Source organism: Elephantulus edwardii, unplaced genomic scaffold (assembly GCF_000299155.1).
Source record: "Elephantulus edwardii isolate Elephantulus edwardi_28Jun2011 unplaced genomic scaffold, EleEdw1.0 scaffold00055, whole genome shotgun sequence".
NCBI lineage: Eukaryota > Metazoa > Chordata > Mammalia > Macroscelidea > Macroscelididae > Elephantulus > Elephantulus edwardii.
In genome coordinates, this window is record NW_006399805.1 from 2,801,587 (window position 1) to 2,824,198 (window position 22,612).

Sequence of the window (22,612 nt, forward strand, 5' to 3'; positions counted from 1 at the left end):
TTGTTAATGTATACATTAAAAACCCTAAATACAAATGAATAGAAATATAAATGGAGTTATATTTACATCTGAATATTCAGTAATAGAATTCTCATCATTCATGAAGGAGACCTGGATCAAATCCCAGCCAATGCACTTTTTATGCAGCCACCACACACTGTGCTGTTGTTATAACACTGACCAGGTTTCAGCAGAGCTTCTAGTCCAAGATGGACTAGGAAGGAAGATCTGATGATCTACCTGTGAAAACCAGCCAACGAGAACCACATGGGACATAGCACTGGACTCGCCGTCAGTCCTGGGATGGGCAGGGCTAAGCAGCATTTCCTTCTGTTGCCACTGGTCAGCCGTGGTTGAACATAAACAGGTCGAGCCTCTAGCAGCACAAACAGAAACAGAAGCATGGAGAAGCCGCTGCTCCAGAGGAGGGGACCTCATGGAGGTTCGCAGAGAAGCTCTTGACCAGTTGTCTGTTCAGAATCTAATCAGAGTGGTGGATAGACTCGTGGGGGACTGTGGCTGGGGGTGCCAATCAGGAGAGAGATTTGATCAGTAGTAAGACAATGACATTAGGTGAAGTGTCTGAGAGAGAAGGACAGCCACAGTTCTCTGTTGAGCTTGGAGCAGGTAAAAACATAAATATAAACATCCTCAATTCCATCCCCAACCCCATTTATCTGACTGTCATTTGGAGTAATCAAAAATATGACAAGCCAAAACTTAGACCTCTACCCTGAGGGATGATGGGTCAGGTGGCATTGAAGTCCCTTCAGACAAGCCCTCCCTCACCACCAAGACACTAGGGAAGCATATCACTCTTTTGCAACCCACAAAGGTTGCTGGGAAGAGCTCAAGGCCCTGCGTGGGGTGGGAGCTGGGTGGCAAGTCCATGACAACCACCCAAGCCCAAGGCCAGTTTCATCACCTGAGAACTGAGCAGGACACAAGAGGGAGGGATGTCGGCCCGGCTCTATGAGGTATGCATCTGTGTGTAGGGCGTGCTGTGCTGGAGGCAGGAGGGAAGAAGGAAAACAAAATCAGGGGGCAGGGACTGAAGAACAGAAAAATGAAGAGGAATTGAGCGTGAAGGGTTCTTGCCGCTCAAAGAACATCCAAGATGGACAAGAAAGAAGAGGGAGAAAAGAGGCTGTCAGGGGGTCTAGAGTGGGCCTGGCCATCAGGAACGAGGACGGGTGGTCCTAGAAGAGGCTATATAAGAGGATGCACCCCTTGGCAGGTCCAGCAAAGGCTAACAGTCACCAGAGGCCACTTAGAGAGTCACAGGGTCAGACCTCAGCCCAGCTTCTCACTCATGCAGGTTGATTTTTGTGTCTTGGGTCAACTGTGTTGTCCTCCTCTCTGTGGCTCCTCTGAGTCCATTTATTGCTACCAGTGGACATTTTCCCTACCTTTCCCCGCAGAGAAGCACTGGCCCATGCGTGCTGGACAGCTCCCAGGGGTGAGGCTTCTGGAAAGACGTGGAAGAAAGGGTACAAGAGAGTGAGAGGAGAGTCTCACTGCCCTCGAAGTTTTCTCTTAGTACTGGGTGGGTTGGGAAGACTGGTCAGCTCCAGACTGTAGGATTAAAACCTGGGGCTCCAAACAAACAAACAAACAAACAAACAAACAAAAACAAACCTGGGGCTCCTTCCACTATAATTGTGAAGCTGGAGAGGAGGAAGCAGCTGTCAGTTATGGACCGAGTTGCTATGTTGTTGTTGTGATATGCAGTCAAACCAGAATTGACTCAGACCTGACTTTCACAGGCTTTTCAGAGGCTGTGAATTGCCTAGGAGGAGATTGGCACATCTACCTCCATGAAAGAGCTTAATGGATTCGAACCACATGCCTTTGGGTTGGCAGCTCAACTCCTCATCACAAAGCCACTCACAAGGTGGCTGAGTTAGAGCCAATTAGATGGCATCTAACAACCACATCAACAAGAGAAGGAGAAGCAAGCACAGGCCTCTAAGTCAAGGGAGGGGTGTTCTACCCCTAGACATCAAGTGTATTCCCCACCCCCACCCACCCATCCCTGGGGCCAGGGTAACTCTGAGTGCTGGCTGGATTACGAGACCTGGGAGGCCACCTCTAGTCTGGGGTGGAGTCTGTCCACCAGAAACCCCTGGGTGCCAGCAAATAAGCGAATGCTGGGAAACACCTCCTCCAGCCTGTCCTCTGTGTGTGCTGAGGCATGAAACAGGAGTCACCACACCACTGCCCAATCACAGGAGGTCGGCCAGGAACGCAGTGGCCACACGCACCATCACTTAAGGTCCGGACATGTGAGCTGCTCTTGAAAGACACTTTGAAACAAATAAAAATCAGAGTTACTCGGTCTCTCTTTCCCTCTCTCTTTTCACAGCACCTTTCAGCCCAGGAGCTGCCAAGGAAGTTAGAAGGCAGGGCTATGTATAGAAACTCCATCACTCATTACTGAAATTGAGCCAAGCAGGGGCTGTGCTGCACCATTTAGGGTGCGAAGAGTCAGCTGAGGCCAGACAGAGCAGGGGTGAGGCATGGAGAGCCAGGCTTATGGGGAGGGGCGCCCTATGCGGCACTGCCAGGAATCCTGTGACAGAAAGAAGGGCCTTAGAGGAGGGCACGCGTGCTCCTGCAAACGGCTTCTCCTGCTTCCCAAGGCCTTCCAGGAGAGGAGAGGAGAGGTGATGGATTCCTCCTTCAGTGCTTCAGGACCCTGGTGGCAAACCACCTCTTCCTGATAACTAAGCTCCATGCCACTTTCCACGGTTTAAACACATTCTTTCTGAGGTCCTCAGTGAGACGGGTCCCAGCTGGCCACCAGCCTCCGTGTAAACCAAACCCATCGCACAGAGCCATCCTACAGGACAGGGCAAGCCTGTCCCATGCCCCAAACCCATGCCCTGTGGTTTTCCAAGGCTGAGCACCGTCATGGAAGCAGACTGCCCCTCTTCTTCTTTGGGGCAATTGGTGGGTTCGAACCACTGACCTTTAGGATAGCACCTAGTTGATTAAACACTGCACACCAGGGGTCCCACTTCTTACATTTAAAGTGATTATTACACCGCTTCTTGCCTTTGTTAAGGAGGAGCTCTGGCTTCATAGTACGTCATGTATTAAAAAGGTTGATAGTTCAAATCCACCAGCTGCTCCTCAGGAGGAAGGTGGCAGTCTCTTCCTGTTAAGGTGTATGGTCTGAGGAACCCAGAGGAATCAGAACCGTCTCGATGGCAGCGGTAGTAACAATAGGGTGCCTCTTACTGTTCCCTCTTATAGACTCAAATGTCTTTATTTTGGCATCAAGCATCTTCTCCTTGGCCGCACCTCAATCTACCCTCACTCTCCTTAGTCCTCTTCTCTTCTGAGTACAGTCTTTCAACCTGATGGAACTGCATTAAGACCCTCCCCATTGGGCCTTCATGAGGATGGAGGTGAAGGCCTCAAGCGTTGCTACAGGGAAGAACAAGCTGTATTTTGCTGCCTGTGGAGGGTGGCTGCTCTCCCCATGCTCTCTCGGTTCACCTCATCCCTACCTCAGAGTCACAGATTAGAAACGGAATTTCCTGTCCAAGATTGCCCTGTTAATGGCGAGGGTCTGGCTGAGAGGCCAGTTGAGGTCTCCCAGATGTTAAATGATTCACAGACCAGTTAAGACCAAGAAGTGCACTAAATCCAATCAGCAAAATACAGTCCAAGCTACTCCACACCCCCGTCAGGGTGCTGAGAATCGGACCATGGGTAAGAGAGTGTTGGTGAGATGTGGGACCCTCATACTGTGTTGGTGGGAACGGAAAATGGTGCAGACACTAGGAAAACAGTCTGACAGTTTTTTAAATTATTAAACATAAAATTACCACAAAAAGAAATAAAAAACCCCTAAACCCGATGTGTCAATCTGGTTCTGACTCACAAGACCCTTCATTGGATTTGTGAGGCAGCCAATCTTTACAGGAGGAGAGAATGTCTTTGTCCTGCAGAGTGGCTGGCCAGTGGCTGGTGGATTCAAACCACTGACCTTTTGGTTAGCAACCTGACACTTTATACATGACACCACCAGAGCTCCTCAGCAATCCCACTCCTAGGTACACATCTAAAATCAGTAAGAACATATGTCCACACCAACACTGGTTTACAGTATTCACAGTAGCCACGAAGTGAAAACAACCCCCAAATCCACTAATTGGTGAATGGAGTCAGGGGAAATGTGGCACATGTGCAGGATGGAATATTAGTCGGCAAGAAAAAGAAATGAAGTTCTGACGTAGGCTACAATATGGATGGATACTGGAAAGATTCTGGATTGAGAAATTATCGTACATTCACACAATGGAATTCTATGCAACACGTAGAAGCTGTAACTTTATAAACTATTACTTAACTTGGGAGAGACTGGAGAGCATTTTGCTGAGTGAACTAACTCAGTCCCACAAGTATAAATATTGTATTAAACAAACCATTATTGTAGAATGAGTATAAGGATCTAGGCGGGGTTGTACAATTTGATGGGAGGGGGTGAGGGAAATGTAAAGCATTTGTTTGAATTTGTATTCAAGTTTTGCAAATAAATGACTAGGAAAAAAATCGAAAAAAGTGATAAAAAATATCCATAAGGTTACATACAATGGTTCTTAATTTAAAAAGATGCTACTTTATTATGCACATCAAATATTATTGCTATTGTTATTCCTGCCTTGCTATTGCATTACGGAAAGGTACACAGTTTGAATCCTCACATTGCTCCACAGAAAACGGGCAATCGATTATGTGAATTACTGTTTCTGAAAACCGGCTGGAGGTTCAGCCATGGGTCGGTTCTGACTCGATGGTATACAACAACAAAGGAGCACTATAAATCAAAGGTGAAAGATGGACAATTTCCTCTTCTGTTATTTACAGCTCCTCAAACCCCCTACAGCGTCAGCCATAAGGTGGTTCTGATGAAACAGGTCAGCTATGAGTTGGTTTCGACTAGATGGTACATAACAGATATAAGGCCTGTCTGTTTTGACTTAAGTATAGATTCTAATTTAAAGACAGATTTAGGAACGGGACTCATTCATAATATAGGGACTCTCTGTAATGAAAATGCTCTAAAATAGATCGCCGTGACGATTTTACAACTGAAAACAGACCCAAATCCACTGAAGTGAACATTAAATATGGATGAATTGTATAGTATAAAGTACATCTCATCGAACTTGTTCTTAAAAGAGTGCATTAAATCCTCAAAGCCTACTTTTGAAATGTTTGGGGTTCTGTGGCTTTCCCAGGAACTGGACAAAGGTTCCGTCTCACGGGCTCTCGGATCAAGTCCAGACTGTGTCCCTGAGACTTTGCAATAATCCCGGTGAGTCTCTGGCATTCACCTTGGCCCAGCCTCAGCACCCCTCTGGTGAGGGGTCACCCCACGACCGGTGCTATGTGTGTCTCCACAAAGCATCTTAGTTCATGCTTCGCTCAACTCCAGACTATGTGCGTGAGCCTGGTCCACTGTCCTCTCGGATGGCGCACATGTGAGAATGGCCCCTGTCTTCTCTCTATGGGGTGGAGGGAGACCCGGGTCCAGGAAGCAGAGAGTGCTGAAGCCCATTCTCCTGCAGAGACCCCCACAGCCAGCTCCTTATCTCTAATGGAAGGCACCAAAAGCAGAGGGGACACATCACGTGCAGACAGACGGAGGACGGGTGGAGGGCTGAGCTGGGGCCCACGCTCCGGCACCGCCAGGCTCCCTCACTAGCAGGCTCCCAGAGACCCCACCTCAGGCGCTCAGAGCGCAGCAGGACAACCCATTCTGCTCTCGTGGCCTCTCTCTACCTCTCCAAGGTGTTCCGGAGAAAAAGAGGGCAGGAGAGAGAAAGGAGGAAGAAAAGAGCATGCGGAGACCAGTTGGAAAATACAAGGGGGCCAATTCCCTCTTATTAAGCCTGTTATTAGGCTGCGAATCAAATTAAACCACAGGGCTTTCCACTTACAGAGTGCTATTTTAAGGCTTATTAGACTACATTAGGATTGGCATACATTTCTACTGACATAATATCGGCCTTTAATTGGATTTAAGGGCGAGGAGGCTGCATTCAGCTGGAAGAGGCCCCTGCAAGGAGGGACTTGGTATTCTCCTCACAGCCCTCCCACTTCCCCTGCTGGCGGCCATCCGAGTGACCACTCCGGCCTGTAACCCATTCGGACCCCAAAACACAGCTGTTCTCTCCTCCTCTCCCTTTGACAAGCTGCCCAAAACTCCAAGCGGGCCACTCACTCACCCCTGCATGTCCATCACTGCCAGGGATGTGGTGTGTGTCCACTGATGTGGGTCATTATTGGAGATACAGCTCTAGGGTCCCTGTCCCAGCGGCTGAGGACACACTGCCAACTGGCAGTGGGAGGTGTGGACACTCCAGTGACTGGGATGAACAGGGGACCTGGGCTGGACACGGGCGGGCTCTGCTTGGATGTCTGGCTCTCCTTCCACCCTGGTCCCAATTTCCCCTGGAAAACTTTGGAAAATCACTTCACTGGATTCACACTCAAGGTGACACAGAAGTTAAGAGCTTCACTTCTAATTGAAAGTTCAGTAGTTTGAACTCACCAAGGGTTCCTCAGGAGAATGATGTGTCAGTCTGCTCCAGTAACTAGTGACAGTTTGGAAACTCCATGGGACAGTTCTACTTTGTCCTGTAAGGTCACCATGTATGAGAATCAACTTGATGGCATTTGGTTTGGGCTTTGACCCACCTTCATAGGCAGACACAATTGAAAATACCATGGTTTGCATCAGGCACACCTCACTCTGTAATTGACATTGTTGCTCTTTAACATTTTAAAGGGGTTCTGGACATCAGATTTTCCTAATGCAAGTTCAATTGCGTTCTGTGCATCTGAAAGCTGAATAATGAATCAAGAAGAGTAAAGAACTGATGCTTTGAATTTTGTTGAAGAGTAGTCAACATCTTACAGAGACAAACAAGTCTGTGTGACAGAAAGTGCATCCAGGCAAGGATGAGAAAACTGTCTCACATGCTTCAGGTAAGTTGTCAGGAGAAAGACATCATGTTGGAAAGGTGGCGGGTCAGAGGAAGAAGAGAAAGAAACTTAACAAGATGAACTGACAGGAGTCTTCTAACAAAAGTCTACAGAATACTGGGCCTCCACAAGGAAAAGACTGATGACCCAATCACAAAATGGGCCAAAGACATGGAAAGAACTTTCACAGAGGAAGACATCTGAATGGCAAAGAGACACATGAAGAAATGCTCCAAATCACTGGCAATAAGAGAGATGCAAATCAAAACCACAATGAGGTACCATCTCACTCCAGTAACAGTGGCAAAGTTTAACAGGGCAGCAAGTAATATATACTGGAGAGGATGTGGTGAGAAAGGAACTCTTATACTTTGTTGGTGGGGTTGTAAATTGGTACAAACCATTCTGGAAGGCAGTTTGATGCTTCCTCAAAAAGCTGAACATTGAAATTCCTTATGTCTCAGCTATCCTGTTACTGGGGATATAACTTGAGAAAATGAGAACTGAGGCACAAATGGTGACTTGTACACCAATGTTCATAGCAGCATAATTCACCATCGCAAAAACATGAAAACAGCCCAAATGTCCAACCACAAATGAATGGATTGAGAACTTATGGTCCATCACACCATGGAATACTATGCAGCACACAGGAGCAATGATTTTGTAAATTATTACCTAACTTGGGAGGGACTGGAGAGCATTATTCTGAGTGAACTAACTCAGTCCCACAAGAATAAATATTGTAGAAAAGCATTATTGTAGAATAAGTGTAAAGATCCAAGAGGGGTGGGAGTGGTTGGAAGCAGAGGGATGAGGATGTGCAGGGGGAGGGGGGATTAATCATTGGGTTGTACAATTTGATAGGTGGGGGGAGTGAGGGAAATGGAAATAATTTTGTAAATAAACTAGTTGTTGTTGTTGTTGTTGTTGTTAAGTGCCGTTGAGTTGCAGGCGACTCATAGCGAACCTATGAAGGAGAGTCCTTGATGCTTGGGTGCCTTTCTTCCTCTCTCCAGGTTCACAGGGTTTCCGGAGGCAAGCTATTATGGTAGTGGATGCCACTCCTCCTTCCATGCGTAAATAAACTAGTGTGTTGTGTTGTTGTTTAGTGCCATCGAGTCGTAGACGACTCATAACGACCCTATGAATGAAAGGCCTGAGCACTGTTCGTACATAGAGTTTCTGGAGACAAGCCATTTCGGAAGTGGATGCTGCTCCTGCTTCCAGGCTTGTTTTAGTCAGGAAACTCCAGCCAACACTGTCCACCATGGGTACCCATTACCACGATTGGCACATCACTGTCACAGTGTTCACCATCACAGCAACTACGAGTTACCTCCGTACAGCAATGCACAGACCAGTGCTATACCACCTAGAATGATGTTTGACAGGAAAACAATTTGAACCTGGCCGAGGGCCACAGATGAAAATCACCCACTTTCGGCTTGGTAGCATAACTTCCTTTCCACTAGGCCAATGTAAACTAGTAGAAAAGGAAAAAAACAAAAACAAAAAACTAAGATGAACTGACACAGTGACTAAACCAATAGGCTTGAATATGATGGAGATGACGGTGGTGCAGGGAAGGCAAGGTTCAACTGAGTCACATTGACTTGAGAGCCCCTGACAAGAGCACAGGCAGGATGCGGTGTCTGAATGAGGGAGAGGGAGAGGAGGCAGTGCCCACCCCGGGCAGGACCTGTACAGGTCAGTGCTAGAGCTCTCGTTTCCCATGCAAGAGACCCAGGTTTGATTCCGGACTGTGCACCTGTGTAGCCTCCAGCCATCACCTGTCAGAGAAGGGTGAAGGTTGCGATGATTCTGAACAGGTTTCAGTGGAGTTTCCAGGCTGATGGCCTAGGAATGTAGGCCTGATAATCCGCTCCTAAAAATCAGCCGAGAAAACCCAATAGATTATGGATCACAACAGTCTGATCCATAATCTACCGAGGGACTGGTGCAAGACATTGATGTGTTCTGTTATCACTGCCACGGACTGGGTTGTGTCCCTCTAAAACCATGTACGTAATGTAGAAGCTATGTCATGATCCACTCTGATAATCCAAATGGCTGAGAGAGGGTTTAGGATTGAATGTAACAGAGCTCCCACAGACATTAGGGGGGCTCCCCCAGGGTGTGTCTGGAACTTTTCTTCCCCAAGAGTTTGAAAAGGGCAGAAAGAAAGCTGGGAGTGGGAAACCTCAGTAGCACCAAGAAAGACTTGGAGGAGTGGAGCGTCCTATTGGACTCAGTGCAAAGACGTGACATCTAGAAAGGCCAAGCCACATGGAAGCTGCCCAGGAAGGTGAGGCCTACAGATGCTGAAGGAACTGGAGGCTTTAGAAGCAACAGAAAGAATCAGTCTTCCCCTAGAACTGGCACCTTGATTTTGAACTTCTAGCCCCCCAACTCCTTTGACTGATAAAGCCATCCATTTGTGGTATCTGTTACAGCAATACTAAGTAAATCAGAGTGATCCCTGGGGGCGTAGCCCTCTGGGAGTCTCACTGCTCCCCGGAGGCGGGACCCCACTGGTGATCTGAACCTACCAGTGTTGTCACAGGGGAAAGATTCACCAAGCCCTCCTGTGTGCTGCACAACCTCGGAAACCCAATGGGGGGTCAGTATCAACTTGACGGCAGTGAGTGAGCAAACTAAGTTAGTCACCATGAGGTGAAGGCTGATGTGACAGCAGCTAACAACCACAGGTCCCAGGTCCCACACACTCAGGACAAGGCTCTAAACTCCTCTGGTAAAGGGTGGGGTAAGAGTCATTCTTTTTTTTAAATTTTTTTTATTAAATTTTATTAGTTTTAATGAACATTTACAGAGATTTTGGGTTTTCATTCATTCATTGTTGCACTGTTTTCTCCACCCTCATCCCCAGTTCGTTCTTCTCCCCCCCGCCATGTCTGTTTTAATTGTCCAATTGCCACAGTGCTTGTCAAAGTCAGTTCTGATTAATCTCCTTTGTCAGTGTGTCCTTTGCCATTCACTATCACTCCTCCCTGAGAGAGACTTCACCCTGAGTCATAAGGAAAAGGGGATGGCGTATTCTCTTAGCTACTTCCTGCTGAAAAGGGACACTGTGGGTTTCAGGGTGAAGATCTTCTCTCACTACTCTAAAGGGCCTCCTTGGCAGTAGGAAACACATAGACTATTATGGAGATTGATTATGGAACTTAGATGCACTGTTATCAATTGTGCTTAGCTGTACATGTTCATATCCTTGAAGATGTATCATGGAAGTGTTGCAGTCTAGAAGATACAAATTTAACTAACAAGTTAAAAGTGCATGAGTCAAAAATTGAAAAGCAATAATATTCCAAGTAGAGGTTCTAATAGTGGTACAAATCAAGTTACAGAGGTAAGGTGGTTCCATTGCCATCCTTACTCTAACTTAATTCTTTTTTTTAATTTAAATTTGTTATTAATTTCAATGAAAATTTACAGAGGCTTTGGATTTCCATTCATTCATTGTTGTAGATTTGTCCCCTCCTAAGGCTCCCCCCCACCAGACATTACCCTCTTGGAAAAGTAAAAGAAAAGATTCTTTCATTATTTTACAAACCCTCCCCCAGGTCCACTCCACCATGTAGCCATCGCTCTAGACTCCTGTCATGACCGAAATACCTAATCACATATCTCTTTTAAACAGTTTTCTCCCTTCTCTGTTTCAGAGCAGCATACATTATTGAACCCATCTTACTCAGTCTCTCCCCAACCCCAAGGACAGTCCCATTCTACAACAGTGGCACCATGCAATATTTGTCCCTTTGTGACTGGGACATTTCACTCAGCATAATGTTCTCCAGAGTCAACCATTTTGAGTAATATTGCATGAGTTCCTTGTTTTTTAATGCAGCATAGTATTCCATTGTGCGAATATATCACAGCTTCTCTAGCCATTCGTTTGTTGATGGGCACTTAGGTTGTTTCCAACTCCTTGCTATTGTGAACAAAGCTGCAATAAACATGGGTGTGCATATATCTGCTTGGGTGTCAGTTATGGTCTCTTCGGGGTATATTCCCAGTAGTGGAATTGCTGGGTCAAATGGTATCTCTATTTGCAACTTTTTGAGAAAGTGCCATACCGCCTTCCACAGGGGTTGCACCATTTTACACTCCCACCAACAGTGAATAAGGGTTCCAGTTTCACCACAAAAGAGGCATTCTAAACATAGGTTCCTGGGGTCTATGAGGCCCTTGTCTGGATACAGCTCAACCAACCCCCACTTGTCCCCTACTAACCAGTCCCGAGATCTACCTCTCTGAGGGGCTAATCCCTCCCTGTAAGATGAAGAACACGCCTTCTCCACTACAGGTTGTCTGGGCACCCTGGGTGGCACTGTTAAGTGCTCAACTATTAACGCAAAGATTTTGGGCAGTTCAAATTCACCCAAAGACCTCTCTGAAGACAGATCTGGAGATGTTCTTCTAGACAGGCCAGAGCTTCGAAGGCCCTGTGAGCAGTTCTGTCCACATGGGGTCCCCGCAGACAGAAACCAGTTTGCAGTAACCAAACAAGGGCTGTTTTCAGAATGAACTGAGATAATGCAGACAACACGGTGCACATAAGACTAGGAAACGTCAGTGCTGCGTCCCCCTTCCTGTGTTTAAAGACTTCAGTTCTATCTGCCGAAAGGCATCAGCTTAGAGAAGCCCTCACCAGCCAAGCACATGACAAAGCAATGTTGGGAAGAGAAATATCTTGATCCAAAGACAAGTATGTATGAAGTACGGCTTCCCAAAATATTGCTCAAACATGGGAGGAAAAAAATCCCAAATTCCTTACGACGTTCCACTAATACATGTGAACACTGCTCCGCTCCACTTGCCAAGATCCTTCTTGGCTTGCCTTTGATGTCTTCAGCTTCCTCCCTTGTTTGGGGCGCCTCTGCCAGAGCCATGTGCTTGTTTATTTTACCACATCTTTATGACGTGTCTGCTATAGCAGTTAAGTTTTGCATTATTAGCTTTATCAAATAACAGAATGTCTGGTTGGCTGGCAGTTATTGGCCTGCGTTCTATGGCTCCGTCCCAGGACGCCATGGGAGATTCCTTGCAAAGTCGCTCTCAGATCCAGTCTTAGATCTGTGCTGATGGCTTTGTTGCATCTTATCTCGTGCTTCACGCTGCAACTGCCATCACCTCCTCATTATTACATAGTCACACGCGTGTGTCCTTGATGTTTGCCATGGATGTGTGTAAGGAAAGTCACTTGTAAATCTAATACAGAAAAACTGACTCCTTCTATAAACACTAAGAAAGTCTCCTCTCCAGCCCCACCCCCATACTCATTGTCACAAGCTCAAATGTATTGGACAGGTCATATGTGCGTATTTCTCTATTTCCCAAGCCTCAGCCCCACCGTCTTCAAGCTGGTTCCAACTCCTCATGGTGATGTTTTATTGGTTTCTTTTTCTTTTTTTGCTTCATTGGTTTGTAAGGCTGTGATCTAGACGTGAGGAGACTGCTCATCCTTCCTCTAAAAAGCAATTGGCAGACTTGAACTAGTGAGCAGGTCAGCATTCCAATACTTCGTGCACCACCTCACCAGGGTTTCTTTAAATAGTAGACTTTGTTTTTAGAGCAGATTTCGTTTTGGGGGGGGCGGGGAATGTGCTGAAAGGGCAGAGGGCTCCGTATCTGCCCCCTTTTCCCCTGTACATTTTTTCTCCTATCAACATTTTACATTTCTGGGGTACGTGTCTTAAACATTAACACACAGTGGTCCACCATCAATAACTAAAGACCACAGTCCACATCAGGGTTCACTGTGTCTGCAGCTCTACGGGGCTTGAACTGCTGTTAAAAGTGATGGGAAGTTGGAAACAGATGATGTTAATGGCTGATGAGGATGAGAGACATAACTACTCGCTGCTTTGGAGCCAATTCTGACGCATGGTCACCTTAGAGAAGAGAGTACAGCTGTCCCATATGGTTTCCAAGGGTGTAATGTTTGTGGGAGCTCTGGGGGCCTCGTGGTCAGGAGTTGTGATGCCAACTTAAAAGCACGTAGTTTGAATCCATCAGCTGGTCTGTGGGCGACAAACAGGCACTCTTGTCCTGTGTGATTTACAGTCTCTGGGAACTGGCTGGTGACTAGATGGCACACAACAACAGTAATCTTCATGGAAGCAGATTTCCTTATCTTTCTGCTAACGATCGGCTGGTAGATTCAAACTGCCAACCTTCCAGATGGCAGCCTTGTGCGCAATCACCGTACCAAGCAGGGGTCCTTTCGGTGCATTTCAGATGCTAGCGTTCCTCAAACTAGAGGGATTCTTACTACAAAACAAAGAAGTGAGAAAAGCATGATCTCCTTCCTGCAATGGGCAGCTTCTCCTCCAGCTTTCCTTCCACCCTGTGAGGGACGGACGAGCTCCACCTCTCAAGGCGGCGTGAGCATGGGCGTGAGCATGTGCCACTTATCTGGGGACACTGAGCAGAAAGGCAGCTGTCCTCTGCTCCTTGGGAGGCCCTCTGTGGGTCCCATGAAGTCTGCATTCTTGGCTGGATCTGTTCCCCTCCTGGAGCCTGGCCCCCAAGTGGTTTGTCTCCCCCATCTCCAGCACATGTCCTCACTGCTGCTTACTGACCCCCAGAGGGTTCCACATCAGTAGGAGTGGGGACCTCCTGGAATGCTCCCCCAAGGGAACATCAAAGAGTAACTGTCCGGGTGGGGGGGGGCGCGGTTGGGATTTACGGTCTCTGAATTACTACAGGCAGAACTGTGCAGGCACATGAACCTGGGGCCTGCAGAGCATGTGTGTGTGCACATGTGTATGTGAGTCTGTGTGTGTGACAATGAGTCACACACGTGCTCACCCATATTAGTACACATAGGTGTACATACCTGCATACTGATATACAAGAGGACAGCAGAATAATTGGATGCTTTTGAGTTACGGTGCTGGGGATGAGTGCTGACTAGCCCGCGGACGGCCAAAGGAACAAACAGATACGTCTTGGAAGAGGTGCAACCAGAGTGTTCGGTGGGCGGCAAAGACGGTGAAGAGTCTTCTTTCATACTTTGGTTATATAACTAGGTGAGGCTATTCCTTAAAAAGGGACATCACTCTTGGAAAGATGGAAGGTCAGTGAAAGAGAGGACGACCTTCAGCCAGATGGATACGATGATTTCAGCAACGTGCTCTGTGCGTTAGGGATGATAAGGACACACAAGGTTCAGGTTGGCTGTTCAAAGGGTCTCTATCAGTCGTACTTAACTCGACAGCACCTAACAACAACAATAACGTATATAATGTGTGCGTGCATGTGTGTATGTGCGTTTGTGGTGTCTACGAGTAAGTCTGTGGGTATGTGTAAGTAGGTAGGTATGGGCACATGTGTCTATGTGAGTGCACCTGTGACAGGAGGCTGTATGCATGTACACGTGGGCATGTGTGTGAGTTTGTATATCTAAGTGTGTGTGTGCGTGCGCCTTCTGTAGGAGTGTGTACACGTGTATGTGAGTGTACTTAGGACTGTACGTGTGCATGTATAAGTGTAAGCCTGTGTCTGTGTACGTGAGGGTGGGGGGAGGTGGACGTGAAACATACTAAGGAATTTAAATGACAGACACGCTCAAATGCCCACATTTATTGCACTACTGTGCTTTATAGCAACCACCACTCATTGGAAAGGAGTTTTTCTTTTAAACTTACTGAGGTGGGTTTTTTGTTTGTTTTAAAATCTTTCTTTTATATTGGTTTGCTCACAAAGTTCATATGTGTTTCACATGATTCTTTATGCAGATTGTGTTTCATACAATCATTCTCATTCTTTATGCTTTATAAAGTTAATCACCATTGGATTATGTCCACCATTACCCTATCTTTTCGGGTCCCTGACAGGTCCTTTCCATCTCCTTTACCTCCTCCCTCCACCCACCAAAACTGTGTAACCCTGTGATTTCACCCCTACCCATCCTCACCCCCCTGCTCCCACTCCTTTCCCCCTTGGATCTCCATACCTGTTTTAATAGTTATCCTTCTATTTTTACAATAATGGTCTTATGCACTATTTGTCCTTATGAGACTGAGTTAGTTCATTCGGCATAACTGATTTTAAAATCCTTTGGGAACTGAGCTATCAGGGTGAAGGGCTATTTTAGATCCACATTTCTCCTGGTTCCCCAGCAGCTCTTCTTTGCCACTAGGGGAATGAGTACCAGGACAACGTGAGGAGGCTGGAGTCTATCATTGAGATAAGCCCCCTACCCAGCCCCTCCCTGCGTGCAGGCTCCTGGAGCAGACCTGAAGGAGGACTCGATCCGCGCACATGTGTGTGTGTCCCCTGACCCAGCCCTGGTCTGCAGATGGCTCTCGCTAAGCTGCGCAGGGAAAGCTCTTGGGGAGAGCGAGCCTTCTTCTTCCACAAGCAGTTCCCACTCCTCCCTCTCAGCCAGCCAGCACGTACAGATGCGACAAAGGCAGAGAGCTAGAGAAGTCTTGGAAAGCCCACAGACGCCCCCTCCCCTGGGAGCAGCTGACAGCGCCAGGAAATGTGGAGAAGAGGCTGTGTCCCTCTGCAGCGCCTTTTGGTTCTGGGGTGGACCAGGCTACGAGTGGCTTAGAAACATGACCAGTCAAGCATCAGGCAAACCCATGCTCCTCTCTTCTGAATCTCTCCTGGGGTAGTCTGGGGCCCAAGCACCCGCCCCTGCTCTGGAGAAGGGTCTCGGCTGCAGGCAGGACTAGTGCCCCCATGTTATCAGCTTAAAGAGCTGATGTTCCCTTTTTTGTCCCCAAAAGGAAGGACTCCGGCTGGTCAGGGGAGCCCCTTTTGCAAGGCTGAAGCTGCCGCGGATGAGGTACATGGAGGTGTGGTCACTATGGCTGAGATGGCAGAGACGGGTCACAGCTGAGCCAGGGTATCCTGCAGGCTGTGCCTGCTGCAGATGCTGCCCCACGTCGGCGGCCAGAGCACCTCAACTTTGGAATTTTCTGCAAGCCTACTTTTTTCGCTCGCTACCACCTCGAGATGCCAGTCTCCGGCCAGTCAATTCTGTTCATGGTTAGTCTAACCTGAGTCCGTGTCAGTCAGCTGCAATGGAAACATCCTCACTGATGAATTCCCAAGACAACTGACATCAGAGATTGCTATCTATGGGGAGAGGGGCCCCCCGTGGACTGTGAGCAGGACCAGTACCCCTGCGATCCCCACTTCCATCTGCCGTGATAGTGACAAGTGACACCAACAGGCGTTCGAAGATGTGCTCTCTCATTCATGCAGCCGATGTTCCTTGAACACACATTTGTGCCTTATACTCCTCTCAGGTACGAGGAACCCACTCTCCGCTGTCATGTCTGTTCAGACTGTTGGAGAAGGAACTCATGCTTGGAAAGGTGGACGGACCAGGCAGACTGACACAGTGACTGCAGCAATGGGTTCGAGTATGGCAGAGATGACGAGGATGGCTTAGGACAGGGCAGAGGGCCGGGTTCAGATCTGTTGTTCATAGGGTCACTCACTGAATCAGACTCAACTGGACAGCAGCTAACACAACCAACAGCAACACGGAAGCGTTGGAGGGCCTGGTGGTGCAATGGTTACGTACTCAGCGGTCAACCGAAAAGCTGCTCGTACAACCCCACCCCCATCTCCACCTCCAGCCCAATAACTCAACAGTCAAAAGATTGGGTGATTTGTTATGGGAAAGTTTATACCCCAGGAAATCCATGTGACCCCAGGAAATCCATGTGACAGTTCTACTGTGACACACGGGGGTCACTATGAATTGGGATCAACTCAAGAACACCCCACCACTACAGCACAGCCATACCGGTAAGTGCTGTGAAGACAAACAGCGGATGCGTAGTTTTAAACAGCTGGACTAAGGGAAGCTCCTCAGATGAGACAATATTGAGAACAGAAGGACCCTGGTCATGAGCACAGGTGAGGGATGAGACGCCCAGGAGGAGGCAGAAGAAACGGATGCTCAGGCAGGAGCCCCGTGGGCATGGTAGGAGATGGCAACGGGGCAGTGCGGGTGGGAGGCACGGGGCCCTGGAGGTGGGCTGGGGGCGAGCCTGCAGAGGGAGCAGCAGCCAGAAGAGAAAGGGCTTTGAGAACCCCACAAAAGGTCATTTTATGTTTTGCTGTTTTTTCCAAAATTGTGCAACCATAACCACTATTTATTTCCAAAATTTTGTCATCACCCCAAACAGAAACCTATTAAGCAATACTCCCTACTCTTCCTTCCTCTTGGTCATGGGTAATTGCTAAGCTGCTTTCTGTTTCTGGGTCTTCGTCTATGGTAGTGATTGTTATGTGTGTCATCGAGTCAGAACTGACCCATAGCTGACCCTCCAGCAGGTTTTCAGAGGCAGTAAATCTCACAGGAGACTTCCCACCTTTCTCCAGTGTAGCAGCTGGTAGATTTGAACCACCTTTGGGCCTGCAGTACAGTTTCTTACCACTAGGCCACCTTTACCTGTGGTGGTGGTTGTTGTGTACCATAGAGTCAGGACAGACCCATAGCTGACCCTCCACTGGGTTTTCAGAGGCAGTTAATTGCACGGGAGGAGACGGTCCATCCTAGATCCCTCATATAAGGACGACCATGTGATAATACTCATTTTGTGACTGTCATGTTTCACTCAGCATGGTGTTTTCAAGGTTCACCCATGCTATAGCATGTATCTGGACTTTATTTTCTGTTCGGTTAAGTAATAAATACTCTGTTACATCAATTCACCACATCATTTCTCCATTCATCTGTTGACGGGACAGGTGCATTTTTCTCACCTTTTGGCTACTGTGAAAAATGCTGCAATGATCAAGGTTCTGTTTGAGTCCCTGATTTCAAGTCTTTTGTGTACAAATGCAGAACTCTGGCTTTGACATGAGTGAGATGGAAGGCGTCTTAGCTGGAAAAGGACATTGTTAGACCAATGTCTTAATAAAGCTTATCTGAGCCCTGAAAAGAAGGGTCCATCTTTCCCTTTCTCCTCTTTCTGTCACTTAAGGGAAGGTGAGCACTTAACCAGCCACCCTGAACTAAAAAGTGGAGGTCTTGTAAAGGTTCTGGAGTCCCAACTCCTGGTACATCTAGCACTGTGAAAGGAGAAATAAACATGTTTCGTTAAAGAAAGGGGAAGAGTGCCTCTGGTTATTGTATGGCATAAAGACTTCAGAAAGAGGCAGGGAAATAAGTTAGGAGAATATTGCAACAGTCCAGGCAAAAGACAGTTGTGGCTTCAGCTGAACTCATGGAGGTAAGCCAGGGAGAAGGGGCCAGAAGCTGCATGTATCGTGAGGAAAGATGCAACAAGTTTTTAGTAACAAATAGAACACAGAGTATGAGAGGAAGAGAGGCACCAAGAAGGAATGCTGGGGGCAGGGAGAAAAAGTGTAACAATGAATGAATGGAAATCCAAAGACTCTGTAAATGTTCATTGAAATTAATAATAATAAAAAAGGAACTGCCACGTTTTGGACAGAGTCACAAGAGAAATGTAATTATTATTAGCTGAGAGGGAGGTAGATGGAGAAGAGATTGAAACTGTCAACAATTTTATCTTACATGGATGTACAATCAATACACTTGGTACCAGCAGTCAGGAGATTAGGAGACATACTGCACTGGCAGGTTCTGAAGTCAGAGGCCTCTCCAAAGGATTCAGGAGCAATGATGTTAGTTTGAGGACTAGGGTGTGCCTTATTCAGGCCATGGTCTTTCCAGTCAATTGCTATGCATATGAGAGCTGGACTAAATAAGGATGACAGAATAAAACCAGATGCCTTTGAAACATGGTGTTGGAGAAGAGTATGGAAAATCCCAAGGACTGCCAAAAGAACAAACAGATACGTCTTGGAGAAGATGCAGCCAGAGTGCTCTTTGGAGGTAAAGATGATTAAACTTCACCTCACATGCTTCGGGCATGCTGTTAGGATAAGCTATTCATTGGGAAGGGACATCACGCTTGAAACAGTGGAGAAATAGCAAGGGCGAGAAAGCCCCTCAATCAGGTGGACTGACACAGTGACTGAAGCAATGGGCTTGAATGGGCTTGAATGTGTCAGAGACTAAGGACGGCACAGGATAGGACACGGTTCAGATCTGTTGTTCACAGAGTCTCTATGAGTCATACTTAATAGCACCTAACAGCAATAAAGTGGTATATTGGGTTGCACTCTGAAAGCACAATGGTTCTAATACACAAACTGCTCTGTAGGAGAAAAAAAAAATGGAGTAATCTGCTCCTATAATGATTTACAGCCTTGGAAACAGAAGAGTTACAATGAGTCAGAATCAACTCAGAAGCAATAGGCTTGATTTTTTTTTTTTCAGTGAAGTTGGGAAATATATTTGAAAAGGGAAAATGGTTTACTAGCAATAGGTGAAACTATTTAGAGGCAGCTCTTAATAGAAGCTCCAGCTTACAGATACGTGAGAAGCTGAGGTCCCATTTGTTTGCCCCCCAAGGGGCCATTCTCCTACTCTAAGGTTGGGTGTGCAACTGGAGGCTCCTTCGTGGCTGTTTGTGTAAATGGTAAAGTTAGGTTTATAGCAATTTAATCATAGGCATTAATAATGTCACCTAAGCTTAATGATACCAATTATAACCATGGTAAACACTGCTGAGAAGCTATAAACATATCTGATATTAAAGATGAACTCTCTGTGTTCGGTCAACGTTGTTTTTAAAACTAACGTAGAAAGGTTCAGGGTTTGCATATTCGCTAGTTCTCTCTCCTACTGAGGGTAAAACTTGCAGGGGAAGAGTTCTTCCCTTATCATACACAGTTATTTGGGGTGGCTCTCAAGAATGGACCTCTGCCTACTTCATTTGGCCACCACTCATAGAAGTAAGCCCAGAGCAGGGAGTATAACGCAGAAGTTATCACCCAGGGAACAGGGACATGGCGGGATAACAACCTAGCTCCAGGCAACATTGGCTCCCTAGCCTAACAAGGTCTAGGAACCCAGAAGCAAGCCAAAGTGATTTTTTAAAGGTCACACAGAGAAACTATCAAACCTCTAACCAAAACAAAACAAAACAAAAATCAGAGCCAGGATTTAATAAGAAGGGGTCTCACAGGAATGATAGCAACCAAGCTTCTTAAGAAAGTTGTTGGAGCGCCAAGGACATTCCATGAGGATGTGATACAAGCCAGTGGTGATGATGTGGACCCAGGGAAGGGTGCCTGAGGAGAGGCAGGAAGGCCTCCAGCTTCCACAGCCAGCACTGAAAAGCCCAGTCTGAAACAGCAACACACTTGATCTAGTTCCGAAAAACCAGCCACTGAAAAACCTATGAAGGATAGTTCCTCCGTGCCTCAGTAATGGGTGGTTGGATGCATCCAATTATCTGACATTCTAGGGAGCTCTGGTGGCCTAGTGGTAAGGAGCTGCGTTGCCAACCCAAAGGCACACAGTTTGAATCCACCAGCTACTCTGTGGGAGAAAGATGGGCAATCACCTCTCACGCAGTTTACAGCCTCTGAAAACCCTCTGGAGAGTCAGTTATGAGTCTGTTCCAACTTAACGGCACATCACCACATGTGGCGTTCCAGAAAGAGCAAAACTATAGAGGTAATAAAGAGACCAATGATTGCAAGGTGTTCATACTTGGGAGAAGGATGACCGGGTAGAGTACAGAGCATTCTAGTACTATTCGAGATAATACCAGAACAGCAGACACGTGACACTACGTAGTTGTCAAAACCAAAGAGACTTCTCATGTAAAATATGACTGCTCGTGAGTATCTGCAGATCAGGGTTGACTTACCCACTATAACACATGCACACCTCAAGAACGCAAGAGGCTAAAAACAGAAGAAACAGTGGGGAGGGCGGATATAAGAACTTGGAACTTCTGCACAGTTTTTCTATAGCTTATTTTTAAAAATGACATGTTATGTCTTTTGTTTCTAAGTGACTTGATGTTCCATGCCCAGTCTTTTAATAGTCTGGAAGCCCCTACCAAGCACAAGAGCCTGTGAAAATGCAATGGTGTCAAAGCCACCACCATTTAAATGCAGCTGGCTTTCCCAATTGTCTCAGGTCCCTAGTGCTGCTATCCCTGAAATATCACAAATATCATACATTTGTATGGCTTTTACAAACAAATACTTATGCTCTCACAGTAGAGGGTGCATCCTGAGGGGAAGGTGTTCCTCCTCTGTTGTCTCTGAAGGAGGTCATTGCTGACTTCCATCACCTGTGGGACTGGGCCTCCTGGCAGATATCAATGTGTTCTGACCTTCCTCTTTGTTGAGTAAGTTCCTTTGACCACCATGAGCATGCCTGATATCATGGATGGAATTGAGTTTACTGCACTGGGCCATAGTTCTCAGTGTTTTACATGCAAACTGCAACACTGTGGCAGTTATCAATTATCCCTTAAGATCTGGTAAGTCAATCCGTCGTAAAGGCCCAAGGTTGGTATCAATTTCCACATAGATCCAACCCAAAGTAAGGGGAGTTTCCCCCGATCTTCCATGGTTATGTTGTGCTGGAGGATACTGTGATTTCCCTTCTCTGTTCACTTCACTCTCCTTTTATGTCTTGTGAGATAAATGGTGTTGCAGACCGCACCTCAGGCAGTATGAGCACAGGCATAGGGGTTAGGATTTACAACACATATATTGGGGGCACAATTTAACATATAACAGTGATTCATACCAGTGGGTCAAGGCTAAACCATTTGGGGTCTCTCGAAGTAGCCTTGGCTTATTCCACCATGTTTTACAGATGGCTCTTTCTTCTGGCCAGCAAGTGTCATATTCATGGGACTGCACTAGTGTAGGGTGTGTTGTAAGTCACTCTCCTTTGGCTATAAAGAGATTAAGCAAACAAGCTTGTTAGTGGATACGGGGGATAAAAGATGCCAACCCACATAAAGATCGTCCAGGAGCAGAACCTCAAAAGAGACAAGGACCTTCCCATTTAATTAAAAGTCACTTATCCAGGAGTCCAGCCAAACGGGAGTACCCACAGTCACTTTGCTGGACAGTTCTCAGAAATGTTCTTCACAGAGTGTTGGTAACTGACACCCCGTTAGGGCTGTGCAACAGTCTGAACTCATGTCCAGCTTGGAATCTAGGAAAACTGTAGACCTTTGGCATGCTGCCTCCACCTGGGCTACCATGGAGATGGGTCAGTGGGGCCTCTGACTTTCATCTCAGACATGTGGTCTGCACAGAACTGCCCCTGTCCCAGCACTAAGACTTCTCATCTCACCTCCCTACTTATTCAGTTCATAGAAAGCCTGTCTCCTCTTTGCCTCCAACACAAATGTTCTTTTCAATCTAACATCCCCCGTGACAGCTGACTCTTTAGGGGGAGTTTACTGCCACATTTGGAAATTACATTGTGTGTTTTTATAGATTTGTGTGTATACCCGGTGGTCTTAGAACTCTGCAGACAAACTCCAATAAATAAATAACAGCGCCAGGCAGGCCCCAAGTTAAAGCCAAGGATTTTGTTAGCCAAAGCCAGACAAAAGCATTACTTGGAAATTCAGGCCAGAAAGGAGGAGATTGCTGGACACAGAGGACACAATTCAGATAGCAGGACAACAAGATTTTTCCCAGTTAACATGCCTCAAGGGACATGCGGATCCGTGAACAAGATTCAGATTCCAGGGCTACC

General features: G+C 46.8%; 1 protein-coding gene across 5 annotated transcripts in view; it reads right to left on the minus strand.

Moving 5' to 3' along the window:
- The window catches only part of PLXNA4 (plexin A4), a 461,826-nt gene that overhangs the window by 249,701 nt on the left and 189,513 nt on the right, over positions 1-22,612 (minus strand). The window contains exon 4 of one of the 5 annotated variants that reach the window (XM_006887138.1): positions 13,715-13,719. The exons of the other annotated variants lie outside the window; for them this stretch is intronic. Coding sequence (XP_006887200.1) covers positions 13,715-13,719 — 5 coding nt within the window. The remainder of the gene's footprint in view (positions 1-13,714; positions 13,720-22,612) is intronic. 5 annotated transcript variants of the gene reach the window in all.